The following is a 16,328-nucleotide window of genomic DNA, read 5'->3' as shown; positions in this document are numbered from 1 at the left end:
AATGAAATACATTTTGCAACTCATCTAAATTCTTGCCATGTGTTTTACAGATACACTGGACACTACTTCATCACCACACTGCTGTATTCCTTCTTCTTGGGCTGTTTCGGGGTTGATCGTTTCTGCCTGGGCCACACAGGGACTGCGGTTGGGAAGCTGCTCACTCTGGGAGGCCTGGGAATCTGGTGGTTTGTAGACCTAATTCTGCTTATCACCGGTGGACTGATGCCCAGCGATTATAGTAACTGGTGCACATACTACTGAGAGCGACAGCAAACCGCAACTAAGGACTCCGGCCACTTTGCTGTCTGATATTTATCAGCCTAATAAGGAGGACTCCCAGGATGTGGCCTCTGCCTGAGTTGGCTTACTAGAAGTGGAATCGGGGACCTCCTGAGGGCTCCTATGGGGTTCCCAGGAGCTCCAGTGAAAAAGGAGGAATAATTTGCTATCATTAAAATAAATTCAGTTCTTGGAGAATGCATAAAACTCAAGGCTTTTACAACAGCTACAGTGATGGTGGTTTTTCCAGTTTCCTGATTTCTCAAAAAAGGTCACTTTCATGCTTGTAGTTCAGTTCATTTTGTCCGATATGAGTGGAACAATATGATTCATTGTTGCCGTTTAGTTCTGGTCTGCTGGAATGGGCTTCTGGTTTTTTTATTTTGTTGAATGTCATCCTGCATCCTGAATGTCAGTACCCACAATGGAGAGAAAGATGAGTATATTTCCAGTGTAGCTGGTTTGTTACACCCACTTTCTAATCAAGCATACAGATTCACATGGATTAGGACACAAGCACAACATGTTATATCAAAGGGTTTAGACTTGCAGCTTTCTTTAGCATTGATGCTCAGTAAATAGGCTTGATAGAAATCAGTTTGCTTTCACAGCACAGGCTGCCACCAGAGTTCATTTGGAAGCAAACGGAGGCCCCATGATCCAAAGGTTGCCTCAACACCACATCTGTCCGGGCCTGGGTAACAGTTTCTGCTGCCCGTTTGGCTCAAAAGTGTTGTTAAAGCTGGTGCAGGCTGAGATTTCATGAGGAAAGGACAATTCTGGTGGAGGTGTGAACGCAAAACTACCAAATGGAGGATTTTATGGGAGTTTGCGTTTTAGGCGTGTTATACTCTCATTTAATGTACTCAAACATGCTCACAGTTTTGTGGAAATCCAGAACTTACAGCAACAGTGTGTTTGTTTTTCACGGTGCAGACAGCATGAACTCTAATTCTGAGGACAATTCAGTTCGTTTGTGATTTACGAGTATTTCATTTTTGATGAACCAGGCTCCTTTCTTTGTTGCTGTCGGGAGGACAAAGTAGAACTATCAGTTATGGTATTTTTGGTTCAAGCATAGCCTGTATAAAAAAATTGATACGGTCAGTCATGCAACCCGTTTTGAAGCCTCGAGATGAGGCTTTTTGGCCATCTTCATCTTGGTGTTTTAAAGCTGGGTGTGCGGTGTGGATCGGACAAATCACATACTTATTGGCTGCCAACTTGTTGTTAATCAATGAGCATATCTCAGATAATCCTGCTTTCTCAAATTTAGGACTAAATATGACCCAAAATGAGTGACTGAAAACATAAACTCATCAGGAAAGTGTTTGACCCTCGGCCCTCACCTAGGTATTTTCCCATACACTGTTACAGGACCAGGAGTACATATGGACCCGCAGCCTTTGCCCCCTCATGTTTGCTCATCCATCTTTTAAATGGCCTACAGATATAACCCTACATCAGTCCTTCAGCAGTGTTGGGTGTATCGTGTTGTAAAGTGCAAAGTCACATATTAGAGTTGGGTACTTTCAGCTGCCCCTTATCCATTCCCAAAGCAGTACATTTTACACCCGATTTATCCGAGCTGAGGACCAGCACTAGGAGTAGCTTGTGACCCCCTGGCTGTGTTTGTAGCTCCTCTTCCATGTAAAGTGAAGGTGTTAACCAGTACACCACAGAGGCATTAGAGAACTACTGTTCACATTTTGAAGAAGCACCTGCAATAACCCATCACTCTGAGGGAAATGAGGTGTGTTTCTGGTTATGTGGTAGAGCACAAGCTGCCACTATCAGCTACATTCAGAGTTACAGTAGATTACACTCCTAGATGTATAACTAGTGTACCCAGACTAAATTCAAATAGAAAGGTTTATTTTTTTGAATGCAGAAATATTCTAAAGGTAATTAGTTTTCAGTTGTTAATGCTGTAATTATGCAATATAACAAGTTACTTTTAGAAGTAACATTACCCAACACTGGACCTCAGACAGAAAAAGCATAAATCGGTCTTTACAAACAAGTTAAAGCACATCAGCACCGGTGACCACGTGGTGTCAATGTGTCCTGGAAGCCTTGTATATGCTATAAATGTCTCAGGAATAGAAAATTGAAACTTCAGTGTTGATGTATCCTAAATTTGCAAGTTCTGTGGCTCGGTTCATTTTGTTGCCTATGTGACTTACAAACTGAACACGAATCTTCCATTCCATAAAACACTTAGCAGGTTTCTTCTCCTGAGGGCAACGTCATACACAAGTTATCACTTTTTCCCTCTGTCAAATTACTCGACAGACCAGAATTGACCCTTCACTTGCCTCTTCCACCAGAGCTGTCTGAATTCTGTATTTATATATTGCAGGGGTTTTTTTTTTGTTTTTTTTTTAATATGTTCTTTCTTTACTTGGAATGATTAACATTGGAGCTCCAAGCAAGCAGCACAGCAGGCATGGACATGCACAGCAGTCCTATTAGTCACATTTCAGATATCGATGTAGCAGTCTTCTGTATTAACTCAAGGTTCCTTACTTTTGGAAGGGAAAAAAAAGTCTGCTGTGTGGAAGCATTTACCTCCAAAACCTCATCTCATCCGAATGTCTTAAACTAAAACAAATTTTGATCTCCATTGACTTTCAGGAGTGAGGCTCAGGTCTCACATTAAATATTCAAATCTTCATCTCCCACTTTGTTAAATTTCTAATCTTTACCAGGACCCAGGGTTTATGTGCTGTTCCATAGATAGAGCTCATTTCATTACCTAAGGATATGTGAAAACCCTCTTAGCTCTCATCGTAAAAAGTTGAAGAAGACACCATCGTCAATGTGACGACTCATCCAGCAGCAGGAGTGTGCTTTCAACAGGCAATATATTTTCAGCTGGCTAAACATCCTTTGTAGAGTGAAGCATTAAAACACTGCTTTACATAATTTAATTTTCCACTTAATTCATAGAGTGACGGTTTATATGCCACTTGAAAAAAAGATCTGCACACAGTTTTTTCCAGGTACCATATCTCTCTTTTAGTGTGATGTCCTCCTTAAAGCTCTGTACACTTGCCCTACATTAATATGTTTTGAGACATATATTTTCTTGAGTTTTTCAGCTTGTACAGATATAGATATTGTATATGATATGGATCCAAATGATGGAAGCATCACCTGAGCTGGGTGTTAATGTTATTTAACTTTGATCCACACATTGCTAATTTATGTCTGATTTAAAAAAAAAAAAAAAAAAAAAAAAAAAGATGAATTCATGGGAATATTATTGGTATTGTTGAGACCAATGTTTACTATAAGACGTATTTTTCTTTTCTGTACTCTTAAACCTTCAAACCAGGTGTGTGCATAGGAGGTCCAATGTTCCCTTTTCTGATGGTGTTAAAAAAAATCCAAACTTTCTCATGTTTTCATTGTTCCCAGTCCTTATTACCCAATAAAAAGTATCTGGGACATGGTGTTCTTTACATTCATTGGAGTCTAGTTAGTGCTGGGGTAGAATGTCAGTAAAAGAGTGTGTTGCCTCCTCTCAGTACTTTGCATTTTGACTGAGGTTATAGATTTGGCATGATTAAAAAAACATTTTTGATATTATCTATGGTTTCAGACAATTCAATTCAATTTTTCAATAAAATTTTATTTATATGGCACCAAAACACAACAACAGTCGCCTCAAGGTGCTAGGTTTCAAACATTAGAAATACGCATTAATACTATAAAATATTACACATACATAGTACTATTTTTTTTTTCTATCAGTGGTTTAGCACAGTGTTTCAGCAAACAGACTACAGGTACCAACATTTAAATAATTTTGTATGATCTTATTTAGTCTTGTTTTACTGTATTTGACAGGTGGTCATAAAACACTTCATCAGTTTTGCTGACTTTGGTTTTATTTATTTATTTTACTTATGAAATAACCGGATAGCCATAGATTTAAAATGTTAGATAATAAAAACTCCTCTCATCTACATCAGCCAGTGATGCTTATGTATGTACAGATTTTTATATTACACATATTATTAGACATAAGTTTTTAAAAATCTCTACCCAAACATACCTGATCCATCCATCCGCTTCCACTTATCCCTTTTCAGGGTCACGAGGGGCGCTGGAGCCTATCTCAGCTGTCATACGGCGAAAGGCAGGGTACACCCTGGACAGGTCGCCAGTCTGTTGCAGGGCTAACACACAGAGAGAGACAACCATTTGCACTCACATTCACACCTATGGGCAATTTAGATTGATCAATTAACCTATCCCCACTAACTGCATGTCTTTGGACGGTGGGAAGAAACTGAAGTACCTGGGGAGAACCCACACAAACACGGTGAGAACATGCAAACTCCAAAGAAAGAAAGACAGACCCTGGTCTGATGGTAGAAATGAACTCAGGATCTTCTTCTGTCCAGCAACAGTGCTAACCACCATGCCATCCTTGGCGGCAAGAACTGCAATCAAGTATTTGCAATAATGGTAAGTCTTTTGGGCCCACCCTTCTTTGTAGAACGGTATAAATTCAACAACACTGGAGAATTTTAAAGCACTAATGTCATGTTTAAAACATGTCAAAACAACTCAATCAGTCCCCACTTTTGATTAGGTCACTCTTTCTTTTTTTTTTTTTTTCTTTTTTTTTTTTGAGTCATTCAGAGGTGAACTTTCTGGTGCTTCAGGGAGTGAACTTGATGCTCTGGTCTACTTGTCCCGTCAGTGCACAGAACATGTTGATCCCCCGATGTCTTGGATCAACATGATGATGTTTTGAAAAGAATGAGATGAGCTTTTGTGTTCTTTTTAGTCAGCAGTGGTTTTCACCTTGAAACTCTCCTATGGATGCCATTTTTGCCCAGTCTCTTTATACTGTTGAAATATGAACACTGACCTTAGCTGAGGCTACAGTTCTTCACATGTTGTTCTGGTTTCGTTTGACACGTCATGGATCAGTTGTTGACACAATAATAGAATCATTTTGGTAATCCTTTAACTCCTGAGAAGGTTCTGTCTTTCAATACTGATAGATGTTAATGACTTTGTTTCCCAGCTGTTAGTTTAGATCAGGGGTGAGAAACTCTAGGCCTCAACTGCCAGTGTCCTGCAGGTTTCCTCCCTGGGTCATCACACCTGAATCAAATGTTCATTACCAGGTTTCTGGAGGACTTCAGGGCTGTGTCCCAATCCAGCGACCGCACGCTTCGTAGTGCGCATTTGGAGACCGATTACGTCACAGCGACGTGAGGAAGGGTGTCCCAATTCGAAGTGTACTCCAAATGCAGTTGACAAATGTGCAGTTCATTTCCCCAAATTTGAAGTGTGGTCCAATGTAGACTTCGTGGTCCCATATATCCCACAATTCATAGCGTGGCGGTGGGTGTGGATATTTTGTTCGGAAAAAAACGGCGGATGCCTGAAGCGGGGTGGCTAAAGAGTAAACTTTCAAAAGTAAGTGCTGAATATTATGTCACTTATTTATGTGCGAATGTTTAATAATGAAGAACATTAAAACATAACATTATTAAAACATTGGCCACATATCGGCAAAGTTATGTGACATTAGTGATGTTTGTACTTTCAGCGTCAGCTTGGTTTTAAAGCCTTTACTTTAAAATATATGCCGTTAAATAGTTGACCTTAATCTTACAGAGAATGTGATGATTTTATGGATAATTCACAAGCAGGATTCCCTGCACTGTTAATGTCAGCTATGTTATATTGCTGCCTCTGTTTGGTGGTGTCGAGCCAAACGGACTTTAACGTGTGTTTGAACGAGCTGACGGTTCACTCGTTAAGCTGAAAGAAAGATGCTTTAAACACATGTGTCCACTGTACCATCTGGGAACTCTTCTTGTTTAGCACTCGTAATAACACAAACACTAAATCCTCCTTCTCTTGTGCTGTTTTGTAGCAGTGTATACACCTGAGACTGTCACCTATCTGTCTGTCCTGCACTCTCTCTCTTTTTCTTTCTCTCTGATTGTGGAATAAAAGTATGAACATGTATTTATAAGTTACACTTGTGTTTGAATCCTGCAGCTTATCACACATTTGATTTCCATGTGTGACAACTGCAAGTGTCCAGAGTGAGGACAGACTGAAGGACCCACTGCTGCACATCATCTGTGAGGCTTTGCACCCCTGATGATCCACCAGGACAAACTCAGCAGTGTGTGAGGAAGAGGAGGAGGAAGAGCCAGCAGCAGGTGACAGATGGAGAGAATAGACAGACTGTTCCCTGTTTGTGAAGGACTGCTAGGAAAGTTTAAAATAACTAATTGCTTGTCCTGAATCAGTCTTATTAGGTAATGTTCAAATAATTTTATCATTCCAGTGTTTTCAGTGTGGGAGAAAGTACTCAGGGCCTTCAAGTTGAACACTATGAAAGGCAGCAACCAGTTTAATGTTCAGAAACCTAAAGTATCAGCAGCAGAATGGACCTAAAAATAAATGTTTGTTTCAGTTCTATGAAGCTTTGAGTATTTTGGATTAGTAGTACTGCTGTGTTTGTTGCATCATATTGCTGTAATTGTTTATATGCTTTACACTGTAAAAAAAAAAAAGTGCTGTTTTTACAGGAAAACCCTGGCAGCTGGGGTTACCAGGGACTTCCTGTAAAAACGCTTTACAGATGCAACTTGTAAATTGATTTACAGTGAATGAATCTCAGATTAAAACTGTTAAATCTACAGGAAAAAGAAGTTAATTTCACACATAGATGTGATATATAAATACACTATTTCCTGTATCTTTTACAAGTAATAAATGCTTTTTGTGGATCCATAAACTGCAAAATTAACAGGGAAATATCGTACAAAGAACTAATTTAAAATGGTAGAACTACGGTGAAACAGTGCATATTAAATGGAGCTGCTCTGTAAATTATACATAAAATCTATGCTGAATATTATATGTTTTAATATAAAATTTTAACCATAACCCAGCAAATTTCTTACTGCTACGCCTACACCCAAACATGCAAAAATACATCTTGAGAAAACACAAGAGAGGAAAATATCACTTTTGGGAAATTTATTTTGCAGCCACATTAGCAAAATGACAGCAAATGGATCCATTTTTCCAACTAACACAATATGCAAGGCACACAGCAACTACACAATTCAATCAAAATATAGGCTATAAAAGCTGTGGAACATTCCTGCAAAGCAAGAACCATGTTCATGAAACAAGCATTTGTTAGACCCTCCACCAGAAAAAGTTAAATAACCTGTTAAGACTTTAAAACAAAAAACACATATTGTGCCAAAAATGATCATAATCACCGTGCAACGCGACACGCACCCTGCTGTCACCACAACCATGGCCCTGGTCAGAAAACATCAGCAAAACCACGTGGTGAAACAAACCTACACATGTGGTCTAGAAACACTGCAGTAGCAGCATGTTGTTTTTTTTCTTTTCTTATGTAAATAAAGAACATTCCTACAAAGAAAGAACATCTTCATGAATTGGCTTCATGCATTCGACCAGTAAAAGGTTCCAGTACACATTGTGGAACAAAATTAACTAAGTAAAACTAACAGTCCACAGAGAGTCAAGATTTAGGCTTAGCGCCACTTGTGGTCGGCAAGATCCTGAATCAGGGTGAGGACTCGAGGGTTCACACTGAGACGACGCTTTGAGTTTTTGTTCTCTACTTTGGTTCCTTTTTCTGGGTTTATGGAGAAGAAACACCTGTAGAATAACAATCATATAAAAGTTTATTAAGCATTTTTATAATTGATCAGTTAAAATACACGTACAAAGTAAGTAAAAATTAAGTATATACATATATATACACACAGTCATGGCCATGACCACGTTCAAGACAAAGTATAACCAAAATGCTGTGGGGAAGTGAACAATGCATGGTCAAAAGTATTGGCACCCTTCACGAGTGTCTTATGCAGTGATATGTCACACTTTAGCATTGTTAAAATCCAAAGCAAAGGTTATAGGTAGTCAGACGTCAGTTGACGCTTGGTCTAGCCCTGAGTCTCGGCCAGGCTTGGACCCGGATTCAGACTGTTAATGTATTTTAAAAAACCAAACAAAAAAAAAAAAAAACAACAACAAAAAACAGAAAAAACAACTGAAACCGGCTCCAAAGCCGACCGAGACTCAGAGCCAGACCTGGACTCGAACCACATCAAAGCCAGACTCCAGATCCCAGAGTCTCAGTTATGAGAAATAACAAAGCCATATTTGTTCACCTCTGAAGAAACTCTAAAGTGGAAGCCAGCTCAGATGGATAATGGATGTTGAAATTGTAGTAGCTCCCGAACATGAGGCACAGTGCAGAAATGAAGGAGGATATGTTTGTGCTGACGAGGTTCCGATCAATACTCAGCATGTATCTTCTTGAGGAATAGCAGGACTGTCCTGTGAACAAATTATTTAACAGGTTATATCAATAAACACGGCAGTCACATGACATTCTATAAAAAGTGCACTTAACAAGAGAGAGAGCTATGAAACAGACTTACCACACACGATAATAGTGGGTGTCAGAGGCACTTGCTCCAGTTGTACCTCATCTGCCAGACATGTATCTTCAACACAGAGAAGCATGGACTCCTCCTTCTCTTCAAAGTAGCTGAGCAGAAGCAGGACCATCTCTTTCACATCATCTGAGCAGCCACTCTGCGGTCCCCGCATCCTCTGAAGCCTTGCATAAGTCTGAAGGAACACCTTGCTTTTGCTGACAGCAACTGTGGTCAAGTAGTCCAGTAGCCTTTTCCCCTTCAAATCCAAATTACGTGTGAATGTCTCTTTGAGGTCAATCCCAGTAAGTTCCTTGAAGTGGACAGACATGCCAAGTTCATCAAACCAAAACGGCCACTCCTCCCTAAGGCATTTGATACTTTTCCCCTGATTGACATGTTGACGTTGTGTGTAGTAAGTGGACTTCATTAGACTTTTTACCTCTTCTGGATTGGTGTCAGCTTGCTGGAACATCACCTTGAGTTTTTCCATCTTTTGCTGTTGGCTCTCTGGAGTTTCTTCAAGAGGCAGAAATTCTACATTCCATTTAATGCACCCGTATGTATCCTGCATGGCTGCTCTTTCTTCTAAAGGGATCTCGTCTGTGTGGTCTGAGTCAGTCTGATGTTTTCTTTTTCTTATTTTGGGTGTTGAAGTGCGCCTTACATTTTCAATTCTGTTCTGCAACTGTTTGACAAGTGAAAGGTAGCCTGCGCCAACAATCTCACCCTCTATTAAATCTTGCAGAGAATTGGGATATTTTGCCACCATTTTTCTTGCAACGTCAATTGAATGTTTTCTACCTACATGTGGGCATTTTTCCATCATCTCAGTCACAACAATCCGGACCATTTGCCTCCTCAGTTTTGGGCGAGGCCTTTTCCCCCTCTCAAGAAAATGCATCACTTCTGCAGGAAGTTTACTCCATGGAATTTCAAAGTTGTCATCCCATTGTGTGTCACATCCTGGGCTGCTGGAGGAGGTCGACGATAGACTTTGGGGTGAAAGTGAGAGCAATGACAGCGACTGGGTTGATGAGGCTTCCACAGATGATAGCGAGCTGTTCTCTGGAGTTTGGTCTTTAAATTACAAAACAAATACAATTATGATTCACACTGTATGTCTGTTCATGACCATCTCTGCTTTTGAGTTTGAATAGTTGTTTGTTGTTTTTACTTACATTTCTGTTTCCAAGCAGAAAGAAGCTTTCTTGCTTGTACAGGTCTTAATGCTGTCTGTGATGCCTCAAAGGCATTTATTTCATTTATCTTTAATGTTTGCTTAAAGTAATTCTTTTGTATGTATTTAAGTTAGAAAGAACAGTAAAAAGAGTTAAAAATGTTAAGAAGCTTTAATTTTGAAGGTGAACTTGCTAATAACCTCACTTCCTGGTGGGTTACCTGTATTGCTTCATTTCCTGTTTAATTCCTCTTCCTGGTTCTCTAAGAGGGAGAGTGACATGTGGTCTTGCTCTGAGGCTTATCCACAGCCATCCACTTGGGAACATTGTTCAGGCAACGCCGTAAGTGTATATATTTCACGATGAAGGTGTTAAAAAGGCATAAATAGTGGTATTTGTGAAAAATTATATTTTATTTGTGATTCATGGAGGTTGATTTGTACATGTTAAAAAAGGCAGTTTTGATGATGATCATTACTGTTGCTAAAGCTAACACGAAGGTGTAAGGTCACATTTTGAGTTATTTCGTGATGCAATATTTATGTAAACGATCATTTTTTCTATTCTGTATTTCCTTTCAACTACAGTTTTCACCGCTTGTCAAATGAAGATTCTGAGTAAAAAGTCAACTCTACTCGGACTCGTGTATTCATTGACAGAGGTTTAGCTTGGTGTTTGATCGGAGTTGCTACACTCTGCAACAGAACACTACAGTGAAAAGGCGGCACTCGATGGTCCTACGTGTTTGTGATGGCAGCAAGCAACAAGTCATCGGTATCAAATACCAGGAGCAACGTGACATCAGCATCATCTGTAAGTGCGGCTCGCGCCAGAGCTAAAGCAGAAGCTGCTAAGGTACGAGCATCATATGCTAGCCAGGAGGCTAAATTAAAATTGGAAAAGGCTGCTAGAGAAGCAGAAAGGAAAACTAGAGAAGCTCAAAATCAGTTGGAAGCCGCTAGAATTGATACAGAGCTGGAAGTGCTAACATTAAATCGTGAAGCAGACGCAGCCATCGCTGAAGCACAGGTGTTAGAAGATGTAGCAGAAATGCATGGAAATGTAGAAAATGTGAAATCTGAGTCAGAAGACAGGCTTAGATTGCAACGTACTAGTGAATATGTTTGCTCTCAAAATGATCAGAATCAGTCTACCTTTGCACCAGTATCTGTCCCACCTGTTAAATCTGTAGACCGTGCAGAATCAGAAGACAGTTTCAGGACATGGCATCCACCTGTAAGCTTAGCGGAATTCCAACATAGCAATAGCAAGCCCAAGCCTGAAGTGGATAATGGGACGTATCCACCCACAACAAACCTGTCTAAACTGACCAGAGCTGAATTGAAGACCGACGTCGAAAGAACAAACCCTCGCACGTATATAGGTGCTCAATCACAAACACCCCGGCATATGCGTCCAGTGAGCATGTCACAACCACCAGACCCTCTGGCACAATATTTGGCGCGACGTGATCTCGTTACGTCAGGACTGTACCAATTTGATGATAAGCCAGAGAATTTCCGTGCATGGCGGTCCTCATTCACTAATGCTGTGGCTGAGGTTCAACTTACAGAAACACAAGAATTAGACCTCATGACCAAATGGTTAGGAAAAGAGTCTGGACAGCAAATAAGATGCATACGCTCAGTGCATGTGAATAATGCAGGTTTGGCTCTGCGCAAGGCATGGGAGAGGCTGAATGACTGCTATGGTGCCCCTGAGATGATCGAGCAGTCACTGTTTCAGAGACTTGACAGTTTTCCAAAAATTGCAGCCAAAGATCACATCAGATTACGTGAACTTGGGGATTTGCTTATGGAGATACAAGGCGCCAAGGAGGATGGATACCTCACTGGGCTGTCATATCTAGACACCTCCAGAGGTAGGGCTGCTCGATTATGGCAAAAATGATAATCACGATTATTTTCACTGAAATTGAGATCTCGATTATTTGATGATATTTATTTAACCCTTTAAGACCTACTATAGAACCAAGTCCGCCAGAGCTTATATTATTTTTTTACATGTTGTAGTGCCATTTGTGGGAGCATTTCAAGTTGCTATACAACTGTTATAGCCCATATTTTAATAATATGTATGCATTAAGTCCATAGTAACTACATTAATTGCAAAAAAGTGCAATAAACTACAAAAAAATTGAAAATCGTTTTTTGTATTTTTTACATATATTTCTACTTGGAGAAATTTAAGAGGTTTATCCCTCAAAGCTTTAAATACAAAAAAGTTGCAAAAAATAGTTTACAATAACAGGAAACTTATTTTGAGTGTCTTCATAGTTTTATTTTGGAGATACACCAATTTTTATATACTGCAGGAAAAACGAAAAAACAATCCTATGATGCAAATTTGCAAAGAAAGCAGCAGGTGCATCAAAATAAACTATTTCCAGCAGTGCAATTTGAGTTCTAAGCATCCCAGAAACTATTCAGAAAAGTCAAACATGACCAGTATAGGTTTTTAAGGCCTACAAGTAAAAAACTACAATTTCCGCGAAAATGACGTCACTTCCGGTTTCAACCAGGAAATGGCCGACATGCGATTGTTTGCGCTGACGTCTGTTTTACTGAGTTACGAACAGCTGATCAGATCGGCAAAGCCTGTTTCTGGAATATTATGTTTTTGTTCCTGCAAGAGCTTTTTATGCAATTTTTGCAAAGCTTTATGTGGAAGGAAACTGTGACCGAGGACAAGCTGATGGCATCAGATGTAAGTACAACTCCTCCGGTTTCATATGCAAAACAAATTATTGCGCTAGCTTACACGGCTCAGATTCTACAGGGATTTAAAAAATAGTTACATAAAACGGAGCGTGCTGCTCTGACCGGCTTTAAAGGGTTAACAATGACTTTAAAAAATAATATAAAATAGTGTGCAACACCACTGAAGTTTTTTTTAACCTCTCTTTTCAACCAACAGCAGTCACTCTCCTCTCCAAATAACTTCTTAGCTTTCCGAGCTTCCCTCAGGTCCTCTTAATCAGCGGTCCCCAACCTTTTTTGCGCCACGGACCGGTTTATGCCCGACAATATTTTCACGAACCGGCCTTTAAGGTGTCGCGGATAAATGAGGGAGGGGCTAATAATCGGCTCAGTCATTTTTAATGATCGTTGAAAGCCCAGATCGTAATCGTGATTAAAATTCGATTAATTGAGCAGCCCTATCCAGAGGTATTGGACCCATAGTAGACAAGCTCCCATATGGGCTCCAGGAGAAGTGGGTGTCATCTGGGTTGTGGTACAAAGAAGAGAATAACGGCTGCTTCCCTCCCTTTAGTTACTTTTGTAACTTTGTCTGTCATGAGGTAAAGAAGCGAAATGACCCCAGCTTTATTCGTCAAAGCAACGGCGCAAACCCCACAAAACCAGAAAGATTACCTATGAAGAGCTTTAACACCAACAAGTCTATCGCAGTTCACAAAACAGATGTCTCTACAATCAACAACGACCCTAACAAGAACTGCCCATTGCACAATAAACCTCACCCACTTAAAAAATGCAGGACATTCAGAAACAAGTCCATCGATGACAGGAAGGCCTTTCTAAAACAGAAAGGAATATGCTTCAAGTGTTGTTCTTCAACTTCACATGTTGCCAAAGACTGCAAATCTTCCGTGAAATGCTTAGAGTGTGAAAGCATCTATCATGATGCAGCTATGCACCCTGGCCCACAACCTCAACTCACCAAGGCTCCTCCACCACCACAAGAGAATGGCGGGGAGGGAGAAGATGACTCTAATGTAACTGATGTTAGAACCAGCTGCACAGAGGTTTGTGGCCCCGGCCAGTGGGGTCGTTCTTGCTCTAAGATCTGCCTTGCAAAGGTCTACCCCAAACATTCAAAACACAAAGCCATTAAAGCTTATGTAATTCTGGACGACCAGAGCAATCGCTCATTAGCCAGGCCAGAGTTCTTTGAGCTGTTTGGTGTGGAGAACAAACCACTCTTATACCATCTCAGAACATGCTCCGGCGTCATCGAAACGTATGGCAGGAAGGCAGAAGGATTCCAGATAGAGTCGTTGAACGGCAACGTTCTCATACCTCTTCCACCACTCCTTGAGTGCCCTGAAATCCCTAACAATCGAGCTGAAATCCCAACACCAGGTGCAGTTTTGCATCATCCTCATCTCCACCATATAGCCAAACACATCCCTGATCTAGACCCAGAAGCAGAGATACTCCTGCTGCTCGGGAGAGACGTGCTTAGAGCACACAAGGTCAGGCAGCAAGTTAACGGGCCACACAACGCTCCCTTTGCACAACGTCTCGATCTAGGCTGGGTGGTGATAGGGGAGGTGTGCCTAGGTAATGTGCATAAGCCAACAGTTGATACATTCAAGACCCATGTGCTAGACAGCGGTCGCCATTCCATATTTCAGCCCTGTGCAAGTTTCATGCAGGTCAAAGAAACACAGCCAAGCTTCAACAAGTCTAACAAAATGCCAGAGAGGATGCTAGGACGCACAGTGTTTAACCAATCTGAACATGATAACAAACCTGCCCCATCAATAGAAGACATCCTCTTCCTAGAGATCATGGATACAAATGTCCACAGAGATGACACTGGTAGTTGGGTTGCTCCATTGCCGTTCAAGGAACCACGGCAACGTTTGCCAAATAATAAAGCGCATGCGGTTAAGAGGTTTGAATCCTTGCAACGCCAATTCAGGAAGAAACCCGAGATGCAGAAGCAATATGTGGCATTCATGGAGAAGATCATTGCCAACGGTCACGCAGAGATGGCAGCACCCTTGAGGGAAGATGAAGAGTGCTGGTTTCTTCCATCATTCGGGGTATACCACCCACAAAAGCCCAACCAAATCAGGGTGGTTTTTGATTCCAGCGCTCAGTACTGCGGGGTCTCCCTCAATGACGTGCTTCTGACTGGTCCCGACCTCAACAATTCTCTCTTGGGTGTCCTTCTACGCTTTCGAAGGGAGAGAGTAGCTATCCTCGCCGACATCCAACAAATGTTTCACTGCTTTTTGGTCCATGAAAGGCACCGCAACTTCCTCCGGTTTTTGTGGTATGAGGACAACGACCTCACCAAGGCAGTTATCGACTATCGCATGAGGGTTCATGTCTTTGGCAACTCACCATCTCCGGCTGTGGCCATCTATGGTCTGCAAAGAGCCATTGCTGAAGGTGCCCAGAAGTACGGTGCCGACACAGTGAAATTTGTGGAAAGGCACTTTTACGTGGATGATGGCTTGGTGTCTCTCCCATCTGAAGCAGAAGCAATCAACCTTCTCCAACGGACTCAGGCTTCACTTGCTGAATCAAACCTCCGCTTGCACAAGTTTGTGTCGAACAGTCCGGCAGTCACTGGAGCTTTCCCGCCAGAAGATTGTGTCCCGCTCATCAAGGATCTGGATTTGAGCGGAGAGACAGCACCCATGCAGCGCAGCCTGGGTTTGCTTTGGGAGATCAGAAAAGACACATTCACATTCTCTGCATCAACTATTATCAAACCTTTCACCCGACGTGGAGTCCTCTCTACCGTCAATAGTGTTTTTGATCCAATGGGTATGCTGGCACCCGTCACAATCCAGGGACGAGCTCTTCTTAGGGAACTTAGTTCGGAACTGACTGACTGGGATGCACCTCTCCCAGAAGACAAGCTGAAGAAATGGGAAACCTGGAGAGATTCTCTTCAAGTCCTAAAGGAGCTTCATGTGCCACGTGCATACACATCAACCTCGCTCACCAAAGCTGTGCGCACAGAGTTGTTTGTATTCTCAGACGCCTCAACTATGGCCATTGGGGCTATCGCTTACTTGAGAGCCATCCAGGAGGATGGAAAAGTGGAAGTAGGATTTGTTATGGGCAAAGCCAAATTAGCACCCCAGTCTGAACCAACAATCCCGAGGCTCGAACTCTGCGCTGCTGTCCTTGCAGTAGAAATGGCGGATCTCATCCGGGAGGAGCTGGATCTGAAATTGGATGCTGTCAGATTCTACACGGACAGTAAGGTGGTACTCGGGTACATTTGTAATACGACAAAACGCTTCTACACATATGTCCATAACAGAGTCCAACGTATCCGACAATCTACCAGACCAGAACAATGGCATTATGTGTGCACGGAAGAAAACCCTGCGGACCATGCATCCAGATCTCTGCCTGCATCCCATCTGACCCAGAGTTCTTGGTTCACCGGACCTTCATTCCTGCATCAGTTATCTGCAGAAACAACACAAACCAGTGAGACGTTTGAGCTCATCGACCCGGGAAATGACTCAGAGATTCGACCACAGGTACGCACCTACACTACTCATCTGAAGGAACCTGTACGTACCCCTGATCGCTTTCGCCGTTTCTCCACCTTTACCTCTCTACTGCGAGCAGTGGCTTTCCTTATGCAT

At 41.6% G+C, this 16,328-nt stretch overlaps 2 protein-coding genes and 1 long non-coding RNA gene across 3 annotated transcripts in view; 2 read left to right on the top strand and 1 right to left on the bottom strand.

Annotated features, from left to right (window-relative positions):
* The window catches only part of tm2d2 (TM2 domain containing 2), a 29,110-nt gene extending 27,830 nt beyond the window's left edge, over nt 1-1,280 (top strand). The window contains exon 4 of the mRNA XM_085474646.1: nt 51-1,280. Within this exon, the coding sequence (XP_085330772.1) occupies nt 51-264 (214 nt within the window). The 3' untranslated portion in view covers nt 265-1,280. The remainder of the gene's footprint in view (nt 1-50) is intronic.
* Nucleotides 1,281-5,772: 4,492 nt separating this feature from the next.
* Nucleotides 5,773-16,328, top strand: part of LOC146696525 (uncharacterized) — a 32,881-nt gene continuing 22,325 nt past the window's right edge. The window contains exon 1 of the long non-coding RNA XR_014923261.1: nt 5,773-6,485. This is a non-coding gene — a long non-coding RNA (uncharacterized LOC146696525). The remainder of the gene's footprint in view (nt 6,486-16,328) is intronic.
* Nucleotides 7,297-10,018, bottom strand: LOC146696528 (uncharacterized). Its single transcript, XM_085474644.1, has 5 exons — nt 9,944-10,018; nt 9,205-9,842; nt 8,766-9,075; nt 8,493-8,661; nt 7,297-7,974 (listed from the first exon to the last, which is right to left on the bottom strand). Exons 2-5 carry the CDS (start codon nt 9,664-9,666, stop codon nt 7,848-7,850), a joined length of 1,068 nt encoding a protein of 355 aa, XP_085330770.1. The 5' UTR covers nt 9,667-9,842; nt 9,944-10,018; the 3' UTR covers nt 7,297-7,847.

Source organism: Copadichromis virginalis, linkage group LG12 (genome assembly GCF_057382275.1).
Source record: "Copadichromis virginalis isolate Kocher_CV1m ecotype Utaka linkage group LG12, C_Virginalis_male_GT1.1, whole genome shotgun sequence".
NCBI classification, from domain to species: domain Eukaryota; kingdom Metazoa; phylum Chordata; class Actinopteri; order Cichliformes; family Cichlidae; genus Copadichromis; species Copadichromis virginalis.
The sequence above is the reverse complement of the archived record's forward strand: the minus strand, read 5'-3'. Positions and strand labels throughout refer to the sequence as shown.